This window comes from Chelmon rostratus, chromosome 11 (assembly GCF_017976325.1).
Source record: "Chelmon rostratus isolate fCheRos1 chromosome 11, fCheRos1.pri, whole genome shotgun sequence".
Lineage (NCBI taxonomy): Eukaryota > Metazoa > Chordata > Actinopteri > Chaetodontiformes > Chaetodontidae > Chelmon > Chelmon rostratus.
The window spans coordinates 18,008,547-18,028,679 of NC_055668.1; the positions used below are offsets into that span (position 1 = coordinate 18,008,547).

Consider the following 20,133-nt stretch of genomic DNA (forward strand, 5'->3'; position numbering starts at 1 on the left):
CTGAACTTCAGACATCCAGTCTGGGTCCAGATTATGGCTTGTGATATTAGAGGGGAGGGAGCGGTGTCCCACTATCACTGTGACCCCTTTAATGGCGGTGGCTTATTGTTCAAAGAGCAGGAGTGGCTGTAATCCGCAGCTCATAGACTGAGCGACTCTGTCCTTGCCTGTGTGTGTGTGTGTGTGAGTGTGTGTGTGTGTGTGTGTGTGTGTGTGTGTTTCGGTCTGCATACAGTACAGCATGTGCACATTTGCGCGGGTCAACATGTTTGTTTGCAAGCATGTTTGTGCGTGTGAGCGAGAAAAGGGAGCGAGGGAGGGCGGTGTGTGATCTCGCTCCTAGCACAGTGAGTGAGGGTGTAACCATTAGAAGCCCCTCGCATTCCTCAAGACAGGCTGACTGCGCTGCCAACTGTGGTTTAGGGGGCTGGAGACCCACAGACAGGATGGAGTCTCGCAATACAAAAGAGAAACAATTTGGCTCCTCGACTCAATAACATAGCCCTAGGCCATAAGGGGGAGAAGGAGAGAGGGAGAGGGCTTGAAGTCTCGGGGTGAGTGGAGAGGTTAGGAGACTTTTGATCCTCAGTTATGACACATTGGTTCATAACTACAGCTTGTCTCAAGCCTCAGTCTCATTCCCATGATCAACATTATTAATATGCCTCTGGCAGCCAAAGGTCCAGGCCTCTCCTGTGTAGTTGTGCCAAAAAGCAACTCACAGGAATTTCACAGCATCTTAAAACCGTATTCCAGTTGAAATGTGGAAAACATGCCCGTTTTCATGTCCCATTATTTACTGACCTGCCTTCGAACGGGTCCTGAACCGTTCCTATCAGTGACGGGTGATGAATATGTATTTACTGTATACAAGGAGCCCCTTAAAGCCAAAATGGAGACGTATTGGAAAGCAGCGATGACAGCTCCGTAGCTCTCTTTATGCTAATATTATACAATGCAATGTGGTCATTTCACTTGGCAAAGCTCAGTGCAGGCTCCCTCTCTCTTTCTATCTTTTTTTTTTAAACCACACCAGCGCTTTCGAGAGCAGCCGTGTGACACAAACGCCGGAGTTCCTCAGCTCTCATCTGCTTTGCACAGGCGCACTGCGAAAGTCAATCAGATCCAGCGCGAAGAAAACATGTTTACTATGTAAAAAGCGCTGGTCCCCTTCCAGGCCAGCAGACAGACCTACACAAGACTGACTGTGTCGCCAAGCAGCACACATACCAGTACGGTTTGTGGCTCGCCTGTTTGTTTTGGTATCTAATGCACACTTCCTTTAGTTCACCCTGTGAAGACGGACCTCCACGCAGAGCATAAAGCAAAGCGTTGCTTTATGTAACAGACAAACCAGTTTTATAAAAAGTGGCTTCTTCCCACCTACATTGTATATAGAAGTTCAGCTTTTGCTAATCTTCGAAAGGTATCTTTTGATGGATAGCAGTTGGTGTTTTGTGGTTTACCTTCCGGGAAGTGGCAAAAAAAAAAACAATGCTCACAGCTGATGAATGATTTTTTCCCATTTTGTTGATATCTGGGCTTGTTGTGTCGTCTTAGGTTTCGTTCTATAATAAAATCATTGCCTGTTATTCATATATGGCATGAAATGAGTAACCATAAATCATTCTATTTGTCACAAGCAAACTGTTCCAAAATAATACTTTTACTGCAAACCGCAGAGGAAAAGGAAGGAAAAAAAAAAAAGGCTGTAAGGTTTTCCCAGAGCGAGCGCTGCAGTCAAGATCAGCCTGAGCTGTCAGTGGTGTTACTTTGTATAATTATACTGGGTTTGTTGCTCAACACTGTATATTTATGTGATTCTGCATTGGCAGGAAAGTGCAGAAATGTATTTCAGTTTGGGATATTGTCTTTTCACTGGTCTATTGACTTTACTGAAACCACTGTCCACATGAGCCTTGATAATCCTCCCTTCAAAGTCAGAAATTGGCAAAGTTAAAAAATGTTTGTTACTGTCACGACCACAAAGACATACCTCTAATTCCAAGTAGCACTACAGCACGTTCTTATACTCACATTTTCATAAAGGGCATGCAGAGTCTCCAGATCGACGACTGTGTTGTCCATATTCAGGACGGCTGCGGATGGAAGGAGAGGATGACATGAGTTAATGTGAGTGTCACGACGCCACCTTCGACACCTTTAACAAGTCAGACATCAAACAGGCCTCCTCCTTCATGATCTCTAGACTTTTAGAGTTTTTCTTTGGCTGAAACAATGAGCACAAACTTCACCTTTTTTAAAATCTGGGAGGGTTTTTTTTTTTTTTGCTTTGCCGCCGGAGCTGAAGGTGGCGTGAAACAATGGAAAAACTCTCCCCGCGCGGCCCACATGAAGTGTCATGTGCCGTATGCTGTGAGTTACGTAGATATCAGCTCTCATCACGCTAGCAAAGCAGGGGCCACAAACTAAAACATAAATATGGAGGTCTTAGAAATCTGTCAGAGGTACAAAGATCTGTGTTTGAACTCCTGTGTTTGAATTCCTGGTGTCGCCTTTTTGTCTCGGCGCGAGGACCTGGCGCCCGTGAGCATTAATCCTTTGAAAGTAAATGTTTAAAGACAAACAGAGCCCGGGGGTCTGCGGTGTTGAGGCTGAGGTGTTGCTGTATGCACAATCACCCAGCGCAGCACTCGACACCTATATATGTATTTCGCCGTGCTGTGGGTGTCCAAATTACTCACATTGTTTTGATCTGCTGATTTGCTGTCGAGGTGCAGCGGGGGAAACGGGTGTCAGAAGGGATAAAGGAACTTGGAGTAATGGACTCAATGCACAATGTTCACTTTGCATTACATATTATGCTTGGACACTGAATAGGACTGGACTTCTTAAGCTCTCCACCAATGCAAATTTAAGAAAAAAGAGTAAAGAAGATTATGAGATAAACTAAATTAGAGGAAGGACATGCATTCGGAAAAAAAGCCTCAAGTGACTGTTGTGTTGGTCCAGTCAGTCCAGTCTCGTGTTTTTAGCTTTGATATACTTTATCTCTCTTTATGCAATCCTGCAGCCTTTTTAATCTCCTCACTGTTGTTCCACAAGGGCAAATCCACCCCTTCTTTCCGAGCTCTTTGCTGTCACTCTCCAGCCTCTTCGCACTCTCTCTTCTTCCAGAGCCACCACAGAAATAACTTCCTCCTCTCTGACTCTCCCCTTTTTCTGTTTCTCGCACTCTTCTCTTGTAACCATTTGGTTTTCATTACTATCTGAACCAGAGTCTGGCTGGCTGGTTTGATTGGAGACGGGTTTTAAAAGACATGGGAGAAAACCGTATCATCGCTCTGACACAGACCTCTTATGACCAAAAGCCAGACCCATCTGCCTGCGTCTACCCCGGCTACCGCATTCAACCCCAGCGTGGCGCCGGCAACCACCATCTAATACTGCGACTGGCGCTCCAAAGCCTCGCAGGAAGCAGACACCGCACGGAAGTGTCCTATGAAACACGCAGAGTGCCGGCCAACTCTGACAACAAACAACAACAGCTGTGAGGAAAAGAAAAACGTGTTGACTCCTCGCTGAGCAATGGGCCGTCATTAAACCAACACGATCTAAATCAGTGATTCAGAAACTGTTTTTCTTCCAGTCAGAGATATCCAAGTGACGAAGGCTTGGCTAGTCACTGTCTTCATCCTGGAATCAAGAGGAAATGAAACAGTGATTCACTACACTGAGAGGGGCAATTACAAAGTTTTGACGAATGAATCTTTTTCTTTCGCAAACAAATTGCCCTTTGATTCTTTAAACATCTTAAACCTCTAGTGGCACAGGGGAACATGAGATCATTTCAGGAATGGGAAAACAATAGCATTGCTAATATATAGTCTTTTGGGTTTTGTTGTTTATGTGAAATAATAAGTAGTTTTTGGCCTATAATTATTCACGCCTAATAATCATCCAGTTAAAATGCAGGAAGTCAATAAACACTTTCTTGGGTTTATTTGTTTATGCAAGGAAGCAGGTATCTCACTGTTTGGGCGAAATTACAACAACTTCACCAAACCATTGAGGTATCTCTTCGCTGATCTTTCGCTCCATGATATACTGAAGTTTCCAATCAGCGGTAATTATGTACGATGGAAAAACTGTCCTAACACAGGAGATGAATGACAGTGCTGATGAGTGTGGCCCTCGCTTGCCCTCCCACTCCGTCCTGAGATGGATGCACCAAAGACGGACATGAAGGCCAGAAACATAGAGGAGTGAAAACTGTGACTACAACGTGTACCGGCCATGGTTTCTGTGGTGCACATTTATTTTAATGGAACACACCCAGCTGCCATGCGCGTTGAGATAAAGCCCTCTACTGTAGGAGGGCTGGATAGGACGGGGAGACGAGGAAGAGTGTTTAGACACATGGATGAGCGAAGACTGGAGAGCAATCAGAGAGTAACTAAAACAGGAAAACAGTCTGTTCCCATCAAAGTCTCCCGAATGACTTCACTTTAACAAAGCCGTTTAGACAAGCTGGTGACAACTCATCAGAGGAAGAGAGAGAGAGCCGCGGAGAAACGCCATGTGGACGTTAGATGGGGAGAGATTATGCAAAATGAGAGCAAAGAAAAACAGACGGGAGGAGAGCTACAAAGGAAAAACATTTCAGATGCCGTCCAAAGTTATGACTTGTGATAAAGCTGACTTCTACAGGGAGGTTAAGCTTCGACAATGACCTCAGCCAGCATTTCATCTTCCTCTTTTCGCCAGTAGACTGAGAACAAGGTTACTTTTTTTGAACAGAGAAAGCAGCGCTCCAAACACAAACAACACAATCGCAATATGGGCAATTTTTTTAATTGTAGAGAGAAACCGCTCTAAAAGATGTTGTTTAAGGTCGGGGCTTGATGTCAGCTTTCAGTGTATGTGTATGTAAAATGTGCTGGATGCCTTTGATGAAAAGGGTCTATTGTTTATTGTGAGTTAGTGACTCCCCTGTACACCTGGGGATGGCTGCTTATCCTCCATGAAATGAGAATTTGTGGAGCTCTGAAGATGGCCTGTTCACCAAAACACATTAGCATATGAATACATTTGTAAACTAGTAGCTTATATAAACATTTATTTTGTATTTTTGGAGTACCTCTCCCCCACTTCATAAGTCAAAGTCACTTCAACCAAGCACCCAGTTCACTCAGAGGAGGTGCATTTATCTTGCATTTGTCCCAGATGATGCACAAAACAGTAAGAGTCTACAGTCATGCTAGCAGGCTGTATTTACACACTGCTGTGTTTTGAGCTAAATGCAAACATGCTAGCATGCTAACCTACTCACACAATCACAATACAAATAATTAGTATGTTAAGAAGATATAATATTCACAATATTCTCCATCTTAGCATAGCATGTTAGCATGTTAACATTTGCTAATTATTCCTTAGCACAGCTGCGGCTGATGTGAACGCTAGCTACGCAGAATTTGGGTCAAAAACCAAAGTTTCGGATGTATCAAAAATTTGACTGATGATGGGATCATCTAACATCTAACAATTCATATTGCGGGGGAACATGAACGTCTGTACCAGATTTCAGGGCAATTCATCCAACAGTTGTTGAGATATCTCGCTCAGAACCACAGAAGTCAACCACTAGGTGGCGCTAGAGGATAAATTTGGGGTATCACCAGTGAACTGACTGACTAAACGACACTGACATACCTAGAGTCGGCCCATGCTGCTCGTCCGCCTCATAAAAACCACTGATAAAATGTACTGAATTTAACATAATGCTCTTTAGTTAAGACGTGTGCCTTCATTGTATAAAATACAGGCAGACTCAGAGTCAGAACAATATTATACTGCTTATGTTTTGGAAAATGTTGGAAAATAAGACATCCATCATGAACGACTCTTCTATACTTAGAGATCTATTTACTATTGTCCCACACCGACCATCAGAGTAGTGCTTTCAGTACTGCCTGCATACTGTGGTAACATGCAGGCCATAACGACTACACTTACTGTGCAGACACATGTTGCTGTTTCCACAATGGTGTTATTTTACTGTAACCTGTGTCACAAAAGCTATAGGAAGATGAGGTCAGATGTGTGACCGCATGGTAACACTTACCATTCTGGATGTCCTTCATATCGAGATGAATGCTGGACATCAGAATACCAACAGCCTGCGAGCGCTTGTTGCTCAAGAGCTTCACCACCTGAGAGTCGATCAGACAAAGAGACGTGAGCAGTAGGGCTGCGCAGAGCCAAAGAAAACAGGTATGTTACTACTCCAAATAGTGTACCATGACATGCACACACACATGCAGACAAGACGTCTAATAACTGATTGGAGACAAAAGACAGGAACATCAGTCTCCTTCGTCTGTTTATTTCTGTGGGAGGAAACTTAAGAATATTCACCCACAAACATTAGCAAAATTATAATGCTGTCGAGCTGAATTATAATGATTAACAATTTATCCTTTTCCTCCAATTTTCCACATCCATCATCTTTCAGTCGTGCAAATAAAACCAGCAAAGCAGAGGCATATTTGCTGGGCGGCGTATGAGCACATGAGTTCAAGTCCTGCGACTAATTAAACATACAGAAAATCTCTGGTTTTGTTTACATTCGATTTTATGGAATTGCACAATGCAGGGATATGACTGCAATACCTTGTAATCAAAACTATATTATCCCAAGATCAAAACCGCTCCAAAAGCTGCAATAGTAACAAATGTCAACTGAATAATAATAGCTTCCACTTGTCAAACAGCCAGGAGTTGAATATCAAGCCAGTGTTGTTATTATGCATGAAAAACTGCATCCAAGGGGTCCATCATGAACCACAGCTCGCCTGAGTAAGCAGAAGTGTGCGCCGGGTAGCAAAGCAGTGAAGGGACAGGACAGGAAACCCGTAGCCTACTGTGATCCAGACAGAACGCTTCCATCTAAACCAGATCACAAAGACCACAGACCTCTCAAACACACAGGAAGTTATATCACCAGGCCCCAACTGTCTCTGTTTTCCCAGCTCCACCACGGCTTCGGGGGACAGGCCCTTTGAGACATGATGCCGAATGGCTTCCACCATGAGCCTGTGACAGCTAGTGCAGGGTAGCTGCTTAATGGCAGCCAAAGAATAAGTCATCAGTCATGTTTTATCAGCTGACCAGACTCTCCCACATGTGCTAACAGCTTTAACTTGCATAAAACAGAGTTCAGTGGTTTACTACCTAGCTGAGTTGCCTGATTTCACTGCGGATCACTGCACAACAGTTCCCTTGCATCAGTAGTATTATTTCGTAATGAAACACAGCTGGATCCGTGAACCACTAGTTATTAAAATTACTTTCGTGACGAACATTTCAGGACAACAAAACAACCCTGAAAATTTCATCTAATACAATGTCATTTGAAGGCCTTATGAAATCCATGTGTCTAAGTTTTTGGTTTAAAGAAATCCATTAAGTCACATGAATTATATCTTGATCTTTCATCCAGTTATCATTTCAGCATCGGCCAATGTGGGCTTTCATCAATCCAATACAGCTCTGAATCACTTGTGAGGTACAACTTGTTCTCTCAAAAGAGGCTGAAAAAGAGAGGTGGAAAATAAAGTGGTATGTAAGTTTTGAGTTGTACATAACAGTAATTATTGCTTAGAATCTGATCTCTTTGTCATTTAACATTGGGATCAAGCAGTGAGTTCGACTAAAACTGCTAATAAGAGTTGCCTGGCCTTCAGTTCACTCTCACTTTGGGAGTCTGAACTGAGCTGTTTAGGTGGAGGGAGTTTCTGCAGAATCCAAATATTGATTGATTACACAAGAGCCAGATTTTATAACCAGCCGACACTGCATTAGGTGAACGAGTCAGGTATGCGCCGCTCTGAAAACAAAGGGAACTCAGTTACTGTCTGGCCGCTGATTTGGCTGCCTTAAAGACACTGTCAGCAGTTGCAGCACTTAGTGCCCGATTGCTGCAATTTGCATCAGAAACAGCACCCCTTCTTCTCCAAGTCATAAATCTAAACACTCAGATATTATACACTAATTATTAGATTTAGTGGAGGACATCAGTACCGCCAATACCCGTCACAAACAAACTTCCATAAATTAGACCTTGTAACTTGAGCCTGAGAATCATGACATTTTTTATATTTTCTTCAGTATCACAGTAATCCATTCTGTACGTCCATGGGTATAATTATAGGCAAAAACAGCTACTCACTGACTCCATGGCAACATTATACCTCCTGTTTACATCGCACCTCACCGCAAGTTCCAAAACTTACAGAATGATTCTCCCCAAAAATAGACCCCAATGATTAAGACACAGAATAATAATAGGAGTGGTGGGATGCAGTTGTCTTGATTTTGTATGTTATTGGAAGGCCCACAGCGTAAAACTTTGAAGGTCCCTGGATTAGTGGAATGACAGAAAATTAATTTGCAACTACTTTTATAATCCCTTAACTATTAATGCAATTTTTCAAGCACAAATGCCAAACATCCCCAACTTACAGCCTCTTAACTGAGAGGACTTGCAGTTTTTGTGACTGCAAATTGTACGTAGATCTAGCTCTGACAAAACAAGGTCATTTTTCACTATTTTCTAACAATTTATAAACCAAACAATTAACTTGATTAAATGAGAACGTAATCATCAGATGAATCAATGCAATTAAACAATCATGGCTGTACAGTCATTCACATCCTCCCTTTAAGGCCTATAAGAAAATCTCCATTCATGTGGGATGGAAAACTTAAAGCTTTGAGGAGCTTAGGACCAAAGCTGCATATTAGCATTCATTTGATCACAAGTGAAAACACACTCTGCATCTCAAAAACCAAGCACTAGTAATACACAAAATACTGCCGGATTGACGGCAGGCGCCAAGAAACAAAATCCCAAAATCTTCAGCGTTGAACTGATGCATATCACATCATTTAGGGGCATATTCTGCAGCTCCACTCCACCTCCGTATGAAAAGGACAGCAGCATATACCGTGAGACAGCTCCTCCTTTCAACCTCTCTGCAGACAGACAGCAGGGTCAGCATGTGACACTGTCAGCACACTATTTCTTCACATCTGATACTGATGTCAGCAGAGGCCTTTAAACTGGCTGAGTACTGACGTCAAAGCTGCTCTCTAGTGGTAGCTCTTGAGAAGATGCTTGTCGCCTCTCATCAGCAGAACTCAAAACACACAGTAAGTGGATCAAAATAGCCGCAAATAGCACGAGGTGGGACTGATCGTCTTGAGGCCTGGGGCCAGTCCTCATGAGCTGGAAATGTCAAAGGTGTGGTTCTAAATTGGGGTCAATCACTGTTCTGCATACTGTGTGTTTTTCTCTTCCTGTTATTGACTTCAGTATCTTCAGCACCGTTGTTGTGCCGGAGAAAACGCGCAGCGATATCATGCAGTGATGACCAAGGGAAATCAATCCACACCCACCTCAATTAGCCTCTCGTCTCTCACAATTCAGCAATACAACCACAACGACTTATTCAGAGCTCCATCAATCAGAACATGTCAAGGAAAGTCTGTCTTAATAGAGATGAGGACACTCATTCTGCTCGTTCCCCGTCTCCCTGCCCTGTGTCACCTCCTATATCTAGACTCGCCCTGCTCTGTGGGGAAGTGAATTCGCTCTATTATGTCTCTAAGGTGTCAACATGCTTGATGAAGGCTATTTCTGAAGTGCATTTGAGAAGGAATCCCTGTATGAAAGTGTGTTTTCGCGTGAAGGGCAAACTCACTTAGCTTATCTACGGTTTCCAATTGCTGTTGACTTTTGTGTTCTGTTGGATCAAAGCTGCAAGGTGAGTGTTTTTTGTCTCCTGTCCTATACAAAGGGCCTTCAACTTAGCTACCACAGTAACCAAGTCACTTCCCTGTGAGTGCATATTCCTCATAAAAACAGAAACATAATGTAGCTCATGCTGATGTGCAAGCACAAGCTGCGTATTGCCTTATACAGGCCTCTCAGGGCTCCTGACAGCTTGAGGATCCAAAGCACTGAGCACTGCCATAAGTGTCACGCTCAAGTGAACCCGTGAACAGATTAAAATAATAAACACATACTGTAGAGGTTGGGGATGATCAAGTCTCAGATGTTTAATTTTTGATTAATTTCTCTGGGAAATACTCAGTGGTGAAAAGTAATAAGTACTAAGAGCTCTACTTAAGTATACTTTTGAGGTACTTGTACATGTTTATATGCATGTCTGCTACTTTAAAAAGCATAACAACCTTAGACAATACAACAGGTTAATGAAATTAGTCAAGATTGTGCCCACTTACTAAAAAAAAGCCTCCTTTAAGCAGTAAATATATAGGCTAAAATGCCACCACGTAACAAGGGCAAACACAGCATTGAAAAAGAAGCTGCGTAACGTGGGTTATTATGATCATCATTATTATTACCTTAATGTTAAGGGTAGAGAGGAGCTCAACCGTTGTTCCCAAGTCAAACTTTCTTTCAACTTTAACCCTCTTTGGAGAAGGTTTTATATTTTGGTATTAAGGTTCATTTCATCACATCCCATAAACTAAGAGGATTTCCCACCAAAGTCTGTGCCTGAGACCAACATTTCACCTCAGCAGAAACTGTCGGGTGATTCTACAGGGTCTCAATTAGAGGGGCGTACTGTTCTTCCCTGGTGAAACATTATTTGTGATTTAGAATAAGCAAATAGAACATTAACGTGAAAATCTTGACTACAGCAGCTTTAAATTGTAGATCAAATGTTTGACTTTCAGATTGATGGAGTGACATTAAGGGCGCTGGGGAGGAAAACAGTCTGACTATTAAACTAAAAGTCATACAGAAAGCACAATGGGAGGAACCACACCACGAAATACAGCTCCCAGGCTTCTCCCTCCCTTTTTTTCCTCTCCCTCAACAGTCATCACCGTCGTGAGGTTTCCTCACCGCACGCGAGACATTGGCTCGGTGCCACTGGATGGTCACGGGGGAGTCGGGTGGGAGCCAGAGCTCACACCACATAATAACTGTCTGGCTGTAGCAGTTCCTCCTGTCACTCAAAGCAACTTGGAGAGCGGAGAAATGGAAAGGACCAGGGCATCAGAGGAGTGAGAGTGGAGCTGGGAAAAGCCCTGAAGAGCGCCATATTTGGTGACCCAGGAGGATATGCACACAGATTTGCATACTTAAAGAAATGAGCAAAGACGTAGTTACTGTATGTATACTGTATATATAACAGAGACAAAGAGAAAGGGAGACAGTCATAAAACATACTGTACCTGCTTTGCCTTTGACTTGCTGATTGTGTCTGAAATGGGTTTTTTCTTCTCCTTAACAGCACTTTTGGAGAATAGTTCCACAAATTCTTCAAAGTCTACATTTGGTTCCTCGATTTTCTCCCACACCAGTGAAACAATAGGTCTAAAGATAGCCGGAAAGAGGAATTATTTACAGTATAAGTAGGCGAGCTTTAATCTGCCATGCATTGTTTGAAATAATACCCCAAAGTCCACTTTTATAGGATAATTCATGTTGTTGTTCAACCACAAAATGCATTTTTGACATTTCTAGAGTGTATTCCACTGTTTTATGAGTACTCATTTGTCATCTTTTGCAGCGTAAAAAGTTATGCACTTGTCAAATCGGTCAGCCAAGAAATTACATTTAGGATTCATTATCAAGTTCCTCAACTGCATGTAAATCAAGTAGTCTATTTCTAGACTTGTATTCAAATGCAATTTTCCAAGCCTTATTAAGGAAAGGAAGCCTGGTTCAAGTCAATTCACTGCTGACCACAATGCCTGGACTGCATCACATTCATTTTCCACAAGGTTAGCATCTCTATTGCCGTCACAGCACGTGGTCGATCTTTATCTTAAGTGGACAAGCTTCCTCTCAATTCTCTACTGTTCACAGAATGCCTTTGTGCAAATGACCCACGTCTATCTTCACTTCATGCGGCAGATCTTACGTTTTATTATGCAGCTGTATGCGTGTCCAGTAGAGTGGCTTCATTGGCTTCGGGGGCTCTATCACAGCTTTGGCAGGGGCAGCTTCCTGGGCCATCATGGAGGGCATAGGGCCTGGTGGTGGTGGAGGCCCAAAGCCTGGGGGTGGGGGTGGCGGAGGGGGGCCCATTCCTGGTGGAGGGGGTGGTGGAGGAGGGCCCATGCCCGGTGGTGGAGGAGGCGGGGGTGGAGGTCCGAAACCGGGCGGGGGAGGAGGTGGTGGAGGTCCAAAACCTGGTGGCGGAGGAGGAGGGGGAGGCGGTGGTGGACATGGTCCAAGCCCGGGTAAGGGCGGGGGAGGTGGTGGTGGAGGAGGAGCAATACCCCCTGGTAAAGATGGTGGTGGTGGAGGTGGGGGCACACCTCCAGAGATTGGGGGTGGAGGTGGAGGTGGAGGTGGGGGCGGGGGTGGAGGGGCTGGATGGCCGCTGCTCTGTTGCCTCTGCTGGCAGGTGCAGACAAAGCTCTCTGTAGATTTGGGGATGGAGGATGAAACAGAGGTCGACACGCTGCCTGATCCTCCGCTGAAAGGCACGTCAAACTTAAAACCCTCGTCCACAGGCGACGTCTGGACAGACACCTCCTGGCTCAGCTTTCCCAATCTTCCTCCTCGCATCTGTGAGGCCTTGTGGTGGGCAGCGCCCGGAGCCCCCATATTATCCCCGCTGCCCTTTGCCAAGGAGGCCTGCTGGCCCTGCAACACAGCAATCTTAATCCGGAGGTCATCGATGGTCCTCTCCAGCTGAGGGATGAGACAGCTTTCATCCTCTGAGGATGACTGACCTGACTTCAACCTGCTGGATTCTGTCTGTCAGAGAACCAAAAACAAAGATTTTAATTTCACATGCAACTTCATTCAGGTTCACAAATGGAAACTGTAGAAATAACACTGTGAGTTTGTGCGTTGTGCCTTCTTTAAAAGCAGGTTGTCACGCCTGCGTTGTACTCCCAGTGTGTTGAAAACCAGACATAAAATTTGCTGGTAAATCTTGGAAACATCATCATTCAACGAATTGCGCTTTATAAACAACAAAACAACCACAACTGAGGAAGCTTAGTGACAGAGCTATGAGCTAAAGAGGGGTCAAAAAAGTCCATTATGTCTAGACTCCATCAGACCTCTGGCTCCAGACTGGTTAGAGAGCAGGGATGAGGGGATACCAAGAGATTTGACCCCAGAGACAGTGAGTCTCGTTGGGCCTCACATGGGGAGGGTCTGTGTCTGCTAAAACACATTCCCCAGTTGTGGTCACATCGTTGAATCTTAAGGAGAATGTTCAGCCAGTATGGCCTTCCTAATTTATTAACTCCTCTAGGAACCAGGGAGGTTCACTGTGGTAATCTAATAAGTCTTTCTGGACAAGCCTGACCTCTGGTGGCCAAAGAGCGACTTACACAGCATTTATCTGATTCAGTTCATCCAGAGCAACTCATGAGTGATGGAGTGACTTTACTCTTTACTAGGTCACACAGGTCATGTTGTTTCCAATTTAAAATCATGATTAAATATGCATCAAATGAAAGCCTTAACAACTGCACCCTTCAGTGTCTGATTACCCTGTGCGGACACAATGGATTGTATTACACTCAAAATATGCATTTTTGAATGTCCCCTTTTTCTGCTCTTTATTTAAACTGCAATTCTAAATCACATTTTTTTCATACAACTTCACACAATTTACTTAATTTGGCAGAAACTTTGTAAACAAAATTAATGTCATCATGTCACATACATCTATGCAATTTATATTGTACAATATATATCTATACTTTTCCTGTGCAATAACCCAAAGATACTGTATTTTATTTATATTTTGCTCATGTGCAATTCAAAATCTACTGTGAAATTGAGCCATTATTCACAAGGCAATATTTGTGTATATAAAATATATATGGCTTCTGTAGATGATCTTTCTATTGTCTATTCATTATACTTCTTCCTTTGTCACCTGTCCTTTTTGTTCTTGCTTGATCAACAAAGTCTTATCTTAAAATTCTATTAAAGTGCCAGTTTTCTGATACAGAAAAGATTCATAGTAGCACCACATGCAATAGATGTACAGTACCAGTCAGTGAGTGGGTCTTGCAGAAACATGTATTTTTGCAATGGCACTGAATGCATCACTTCAACACATCATTTGGTTTATAAAGATAACGGCGAAACCTGTGAAGTTTTGCACTTTGCATTTGCGTGTTTTCATTTGCGAAGAATTTCAAATGAAAATATGAGGTACACACAAACAGCCTCAAAAATAAAAACAGAACAAAAACCAAAAACAATAGCTGCTTATCTATTATACTGTATGTATGTAATAGGTTGCTTGAGTGAAGATGCTCTGTGATGTTAGTAGTGAAACAAAAGGCCACAAATCAATGTAAGCATCATGCACTAAGTGTAGGCAGGGCGGGCATTATGTAAAATATTCATAGATGAAGAGACGATTTAACCAACCTGAGAGTGTAGAGCTCCTGGTGCCTTGGCTGATGATTGACGCAAAGCGGATCTCGGGCTCTGTTCCCTGCCTGTGGTTCGGCCCCCATAGAGTTCCCACAGGTGAGCCGACACCGGCAGGCCTACAGACGCCCAGGTGTAAAGCTGCTCCTCCTGCACACAGTTTAGAAAAGGAGCACGTGCATATGAAAACGAGATCAGATGTTTGCGCGTAGAACTACTTGCTCCCTGTGTTTGGGCTGCTGTGTTTGACATACAATGTGAACACGTGGCGGGATGCACCGTGATTAAAGACTGAAAACATCCACCGGGGATATGAGTTAAGTGGTAGCTCTTTCTGCAAGCTTCAAGCATGGAAACACTTGAGGATAATAAGCAACAGTGGAACCATATTTTTCCGCCTTTGCACAGTCATGTGGCACTCACAGCCACAGAAACTGAGACTGTGAAAGCTTCTCCTCAACCTCTAATTTATTATTTATTGTGTCAAAGCATCATAAACAGGTAAAAGGTACAGTGTGTGGCTTAAGCTGCATTTCCTGCTTAACCGTCTTGTCTGTATTTATTTTCCAGCAAAAACGCCCCAATTCCATCATGAAACATGATGTCGGCACTTCTCATTAGTAATGTGAACTAATTTTCTGGGGGTGCTGCTGGACCTCATTTATCAAGGGCTGAGCTTTAGTGGTAATCGATTACTGAACCTAAGACCAAATTGAAATAATTATTCCTGGGTTCCTTCGCCCTCTTTCTTCAAATGGTCCTGTTCAACACTCAGACAGTTGTCGGCAATACTGCCTTGAAGATGCCTCAATATGCAACCGCAGAGCTTCTTTGGCAGCAGGATTCATAATGTGCCTGTTATGTGTCAAAAAGGTGCCAATCTGGATTCTCACCTGCAGGTAGTTTGTGCATGTATGTCTGTCAGTCTCAACAGAAAATAAAGAACACTGAGCTAGAATTGCTTGCTAGTGTTATTCCAATATGGTCCCTGGTCAAGCTGAAAATGCGTATTCCTTTTAATGTATAGTATCTGCTTAATCATTTCAAAGAAGCAGCTAATCATAATGTGAATATTAGTGGGGTTTTTTTTATTAATATTAACTTACAGCACTTATTTTTAAGACTCTAAAGACAATATTATATATTTATATTTAATTCCCAGGAAACCGGTATGTAGGGCTTCGGGCCATACAGTGATGAGCTACATGCTAATACACAACAAGGTAAAGTAAATCATTATGTAGTTAGATCACATAAATCTGCTTAATTTGAGTAATTTGTGTAAGACTTCATATAAGCATGAATCATGTGCGAGCATAAATTTATCATCTTCTTGTCCTGAGAGAGTGTTTCTCTCAGGACAAAACCCATTAGCTGGATTATGGTAGCCAGAAACATACACACACGGTACACAGCATGCCAGAGCGATATAAGCCCATGCCACTCATTAATGTTTATCCATTCAGCAATGTTTTGCCAAATGTAAAAAGGGATGATGATTGATTTATACAGAGTTCTTACTGCAGATACTCATCTTCTCCAAACCCCATTTTTGGACTGAATGAAGCTGCTGGAGTATTTAATTTCAGACGGTTTGCAGAACAAGAAACAAACTGCTCATACATTTGCTCACTGCAGCAAAATAAAGCAACGAAATTGGATACGATGCCATATTTAGGTAGCAAAGTGGGGGACAAATAGGAGATGAGAGATAAGGATGGAAATAAAAGGATGGGGAGATGGAGAAAGAGAAGACAGAGGCGATGCAGCAAGTGATTAAATTCAAGATGAATTTTAACTGTAAAAGGAAAAAGAATATAAACGAGATATTAAATGGGTTTAAGTGAAAAGGCTGCAGAGACAGACTGTGATGATTTATTTTAAAAGGGAGATTAGCCGTAACGTAGAAACCAATAACAAAGAAATCTGGCAACAGTAAAGGTTGTTTTTGGTCAAGCTGAATAATGCAGGGCTCCAGGCTAAGCCCCTGACCCAAGCAGGCAGTGAGTGGGGACAAAATAGAAAAAACAGGGGGGCAGGAGTCCAATCCTGTCCAATCCTGACATGGGGAGCTTTTTTGCTGGGGAAGAGCAGCCTGAGCCCAAGGCACGTGCAGCTGTTACATAACGCGGTCAGCAGATTGTCTACGCAAGCACAGATGTGTGTGTCCATTTGTGTGTTTGACTGAGAGAGTGTCAGAGGGACTGCTATTAATCCAGCCATGCGAGGAAATGTCTGAACATGTATGGGTGTCCCGGGCAGTCCTTTTGTATATATATGAGTGCACATGCTGCAGAGTTGTGCATAAAAAGAAAGGCACTCTGCATTTGTGGCCTAGTGTGACTGCACCCAACACAAGCAGAATAAGATGTGATTGTATTTGAGAGATCTGCATTCATGTGAGCAAAACAGTCAGAGCATGCAAGTTTCTGGTGAGTGTCCTTGTTTTTGTCTGTGTGCGTGTGTGTAGCTGTTTGTGTTTAGGTATGCATACTATACATGTGCATATGAGCATGTACAGTGAGCATATACAGTGTGTCCATGCATGAACATCTGTGGGGGAGGTGCATTGTGCAGTTAGAGACCAACACTAATCCTGTTCACATTCTTTGGTATTCAACAGACAACACAACAAGACTAAGAGTAGACAGCAATGGTAGCAGCCCAGTGAGCCACAGTGACGATGCTAACCTGTTTATGCTAATGTTTACTATGATCACCATCTTAGTTTAGCATGTGAACGCACGGCTGGGGCTGGTGGGAATGTCATTAGTTTTGCAGGTATTTGATCATCCTGAAATATTCAACAAATTGAATTTTGAGACTTCAGTTCAGGGGAACGTGAATGTCTGTGCAGAGTTTCATGGCAATCCATCCGGCGGGTTGTTGAGACGTGTCACAAAAAATTAGGCAAAATTACAAAAGTCAGTCGGATAAATTGTCTGGGGACCATGGGTGTTTGATCACACTTGGTTGTGGCGCTAGAGGAAACGTCAAGGGAAATCACTAAAGTCATGAAGAGTCATCCTGTAGGCAGAATGAATGTCTGCAGGAAATGTCATTGCAATTAAACTAATAGTTGAGATATTTCACCTGTGATGGATCATCTGTACACATCCACACATCATGTAAGGCTGGGTTAAACATATACACACTGAAGGCAGAGTACTTAATACATATATGGAAATATGATTTGGCTGTACATAATCTTTCCAAAGTCAAATGTCCTTAACTCAAACCTGTGGCAACATGAAGGTCAGCCGGATGGACGCAGCTATACTTGATAGAAATGGCTTGGACAGTGGCTGTGGTGAACTGTGCAGCGCAATGTGATGCACATGAGATTAGGCCTGAGCAAAGCTTTACCGGAAAGGAGAATTAAAGATTCATGAAATCAACTTTCACATGGTGACCCTGTCCACATGCTCCACTGCTTTTCAGATAATGAAACGTCTCCGGGATGAATCACAGAAATACAGCAGCAAATATAGAAGCACCGCCTGGAAAAGCTTTGCATGACTCTATATGTTGTACATAAGCTGCTGACTGCAAATAACTTTGTGCTACATCCTTCGAGTATTTCATTTGATAAACACATGCTCTCTATTGCGTACCAGCCCATGTTATAAGATCCAGGAGTGGTGGGAAATGGAAATACAAATCACTTTCTCCTGCAGCCCTTTGGACAGTCACTTACATAAACCGCAGCTTGGTAAGTTTAATAAAAATTGGAGCAATGGCGCTGTAGTTACTGCCTCTCAAAGTGTGAAATTTTTGACCTTTACACTTTGTTTTAACAGCAAAATATATCCCCTCGAGTTAAAAATCAACTCTGTCTGAGAATGCCACCCACACACTCCTATAATCTGACTATAAGGTGAACAAAAAACCCTGCAAAGCCATTTCAGCTGATGTGAGGGAGCTCATGTCATCATTTTTTATAGAACAAGCGTGACTGTGAAGACAAAGGTCTTACATTAAAGACTGCTGAGACAGTGCTGTCACCATGGACCCCCGCGGTGCTGTCGCTGAAGGGGTGCAACAGACCCTGGACCAGCATTCGGTGACCCAGTTCCTTCGCTTCCTCTTCTGTAGACCCATCTCCAGTATGCGTACACAGCCGGTCCAGCAGAGAGCGACCTGAGAAAAGAAGAATGATCCTGAGTCTGGACTATTTCTTACTCATTTCCGTGAGCCAAAGTGTTCAAGAAGACACCCTGTGTTATTCTGACCAGAGAGTTGAAAATAGACGTTTCAGATTTAGACGTGATAATTAAACACCTACACATGCAAACTCCATTCACACCATTTTACATGTGGGTGACAAGAGAGATGGTGTTAATTGTGCAGTGCAAAAATATTAACAAATGCTAAACAACATTCAAGATAAAAGTTACCAATACATCTAATAATAACTGCATTTTGGGTGTCAGAAAGACATAAAAACACATAGCTTAACCTCCTGGTCTGGATGTAAGGCTTATTAATACTACATTTGAATACAATAAATAGAAAAACACAGTAGATTGTCTCCGATTTTTCTTTCTTTTTTTCATGGATCCTCTGAGTTTGAGCTGTGAGGAATATTAAAGAAATTAGTCAAAATCTTTAAATTCGTAAGCGTGTCTGAGTCCCAGGTAAGGAAGAATCCTGCTTCTTGATGAAGGCAGGAGCAGAAGTAATCAATATGGGTTGGAAAAAATATTGACTATGTGACATGAGCGGTTAGAAACTTAGAAGAAACCACAGCTCTATTGCTTCAGAAAGCCCAACCACGACACACCCTGCAGTCAGTTGTTCGTGTTGTTTGACTCGCTCGATATTTCTTTAAACCATGTGATTCAGAGGACAGCAAATGCATTAACAAAGTCCTGTGACTCATGGACCTGTGGACATTGATTTGAGCACTCTGGGTTAAAGTTTGAAAAACACCATGTTGGCTAATGCGGGAAATTCATTGTGTTTCATAACTTGTGCGACATAACTCACAAGAACAGGTACAATCCTCAAGACACGAATCATCTTAGCTTTGACTTGATTCAAATTCACGTGGAGTGCTGAATTAGTAAGTCTTTGTGATAGCATATGTTCTACATTTATTAAATGCCAGATGTTGATGTTAATGTGGATTTGAGATACGATGTACCTCCACTGTTTGGCTGCTGTAAGTTCACCTGATGAAATACGAAAAGATCTCATATCATGACTTATTTTTGTCATGCAGAAAAACTGTCACTTGGCTTTAGCGTCCATTAGTGTGCACTGTGCATGAGTGGGTTTTTTTTCTTTTTGGTCTGGAATCAGAGGATGGCATCGCCTCGGGTCTGTGGTAATGTTGTCATTCTGTCCTCTGATTTACAAGCACAGGCGCAGACAGTGGAGAGCAGCTGAGCTCTTGAAAGGCACCACAACAGAAAGGAGGACAGAGTGGCATTGTTTTATGAGAAAGAGGCATTTGTTTCTAAAGACACTTCAATAAAGAACCCCTACCGTTTCATCATGGTTTTCATGAGCTATTGCACCCCTAAATCATAACTTTAGTATTCCCACTGCGATAATTTCTATAATGTGATCATTTGTAACTCATTAGAATTTAAATCACTTGGCAATTACCATAACCGTTTCACAATAACTTTGCATAATAATTTAATCTCGAATGAGGACGGGGCTCGGAGCCAAACAAATAGGAGTCACGTCCGGCCCACTGGGGATTC

At 42.8% G+C, this 20,133-nt stretch overlaps 1 protein-coding gene across 1 annotated transcript in view; it reads right to left on the minus strand.

The window, feature by feature from the left end:
- The window catches only part of LOC121614178 (formin-2), a 37,860-nt gene that overhangs the window by 14,479 nt on the left and 3,248 nt on the right, over positions 1 to 20,133 (minus strand). The window contains exons 2-7 of the mRNA XM_041947982.1: positions 18,396 to 18,559; positions 14,417 to 14,569; positions 11,928 to 12,772; positions 11,236 to 11,377; positions 6,089 to 6,176; positions 2,038 to 2,099 (exon numbers count right to left, since the gene is read on the minus strand). Coding sequence (XP_041803916.1) covers positions 2,038 to 2,099; positions 6,089 to 6,176; positions 11,236 to 11,377; positions 11,928 to 12,772; positions 14,417 to 14,569; positions 18,396 to 18,559 — 1,454 coding nt within the window. The remainder of the gene's footprint in view (positions 1 to 2,037; positions 2,100 to 6,088; positions 6,177 to 11,235; positions 11,378 to 11,927; positions 12,773 to 14,416; positions 14,570 to 18,395; positions 18,560 to 20,133) is intronic.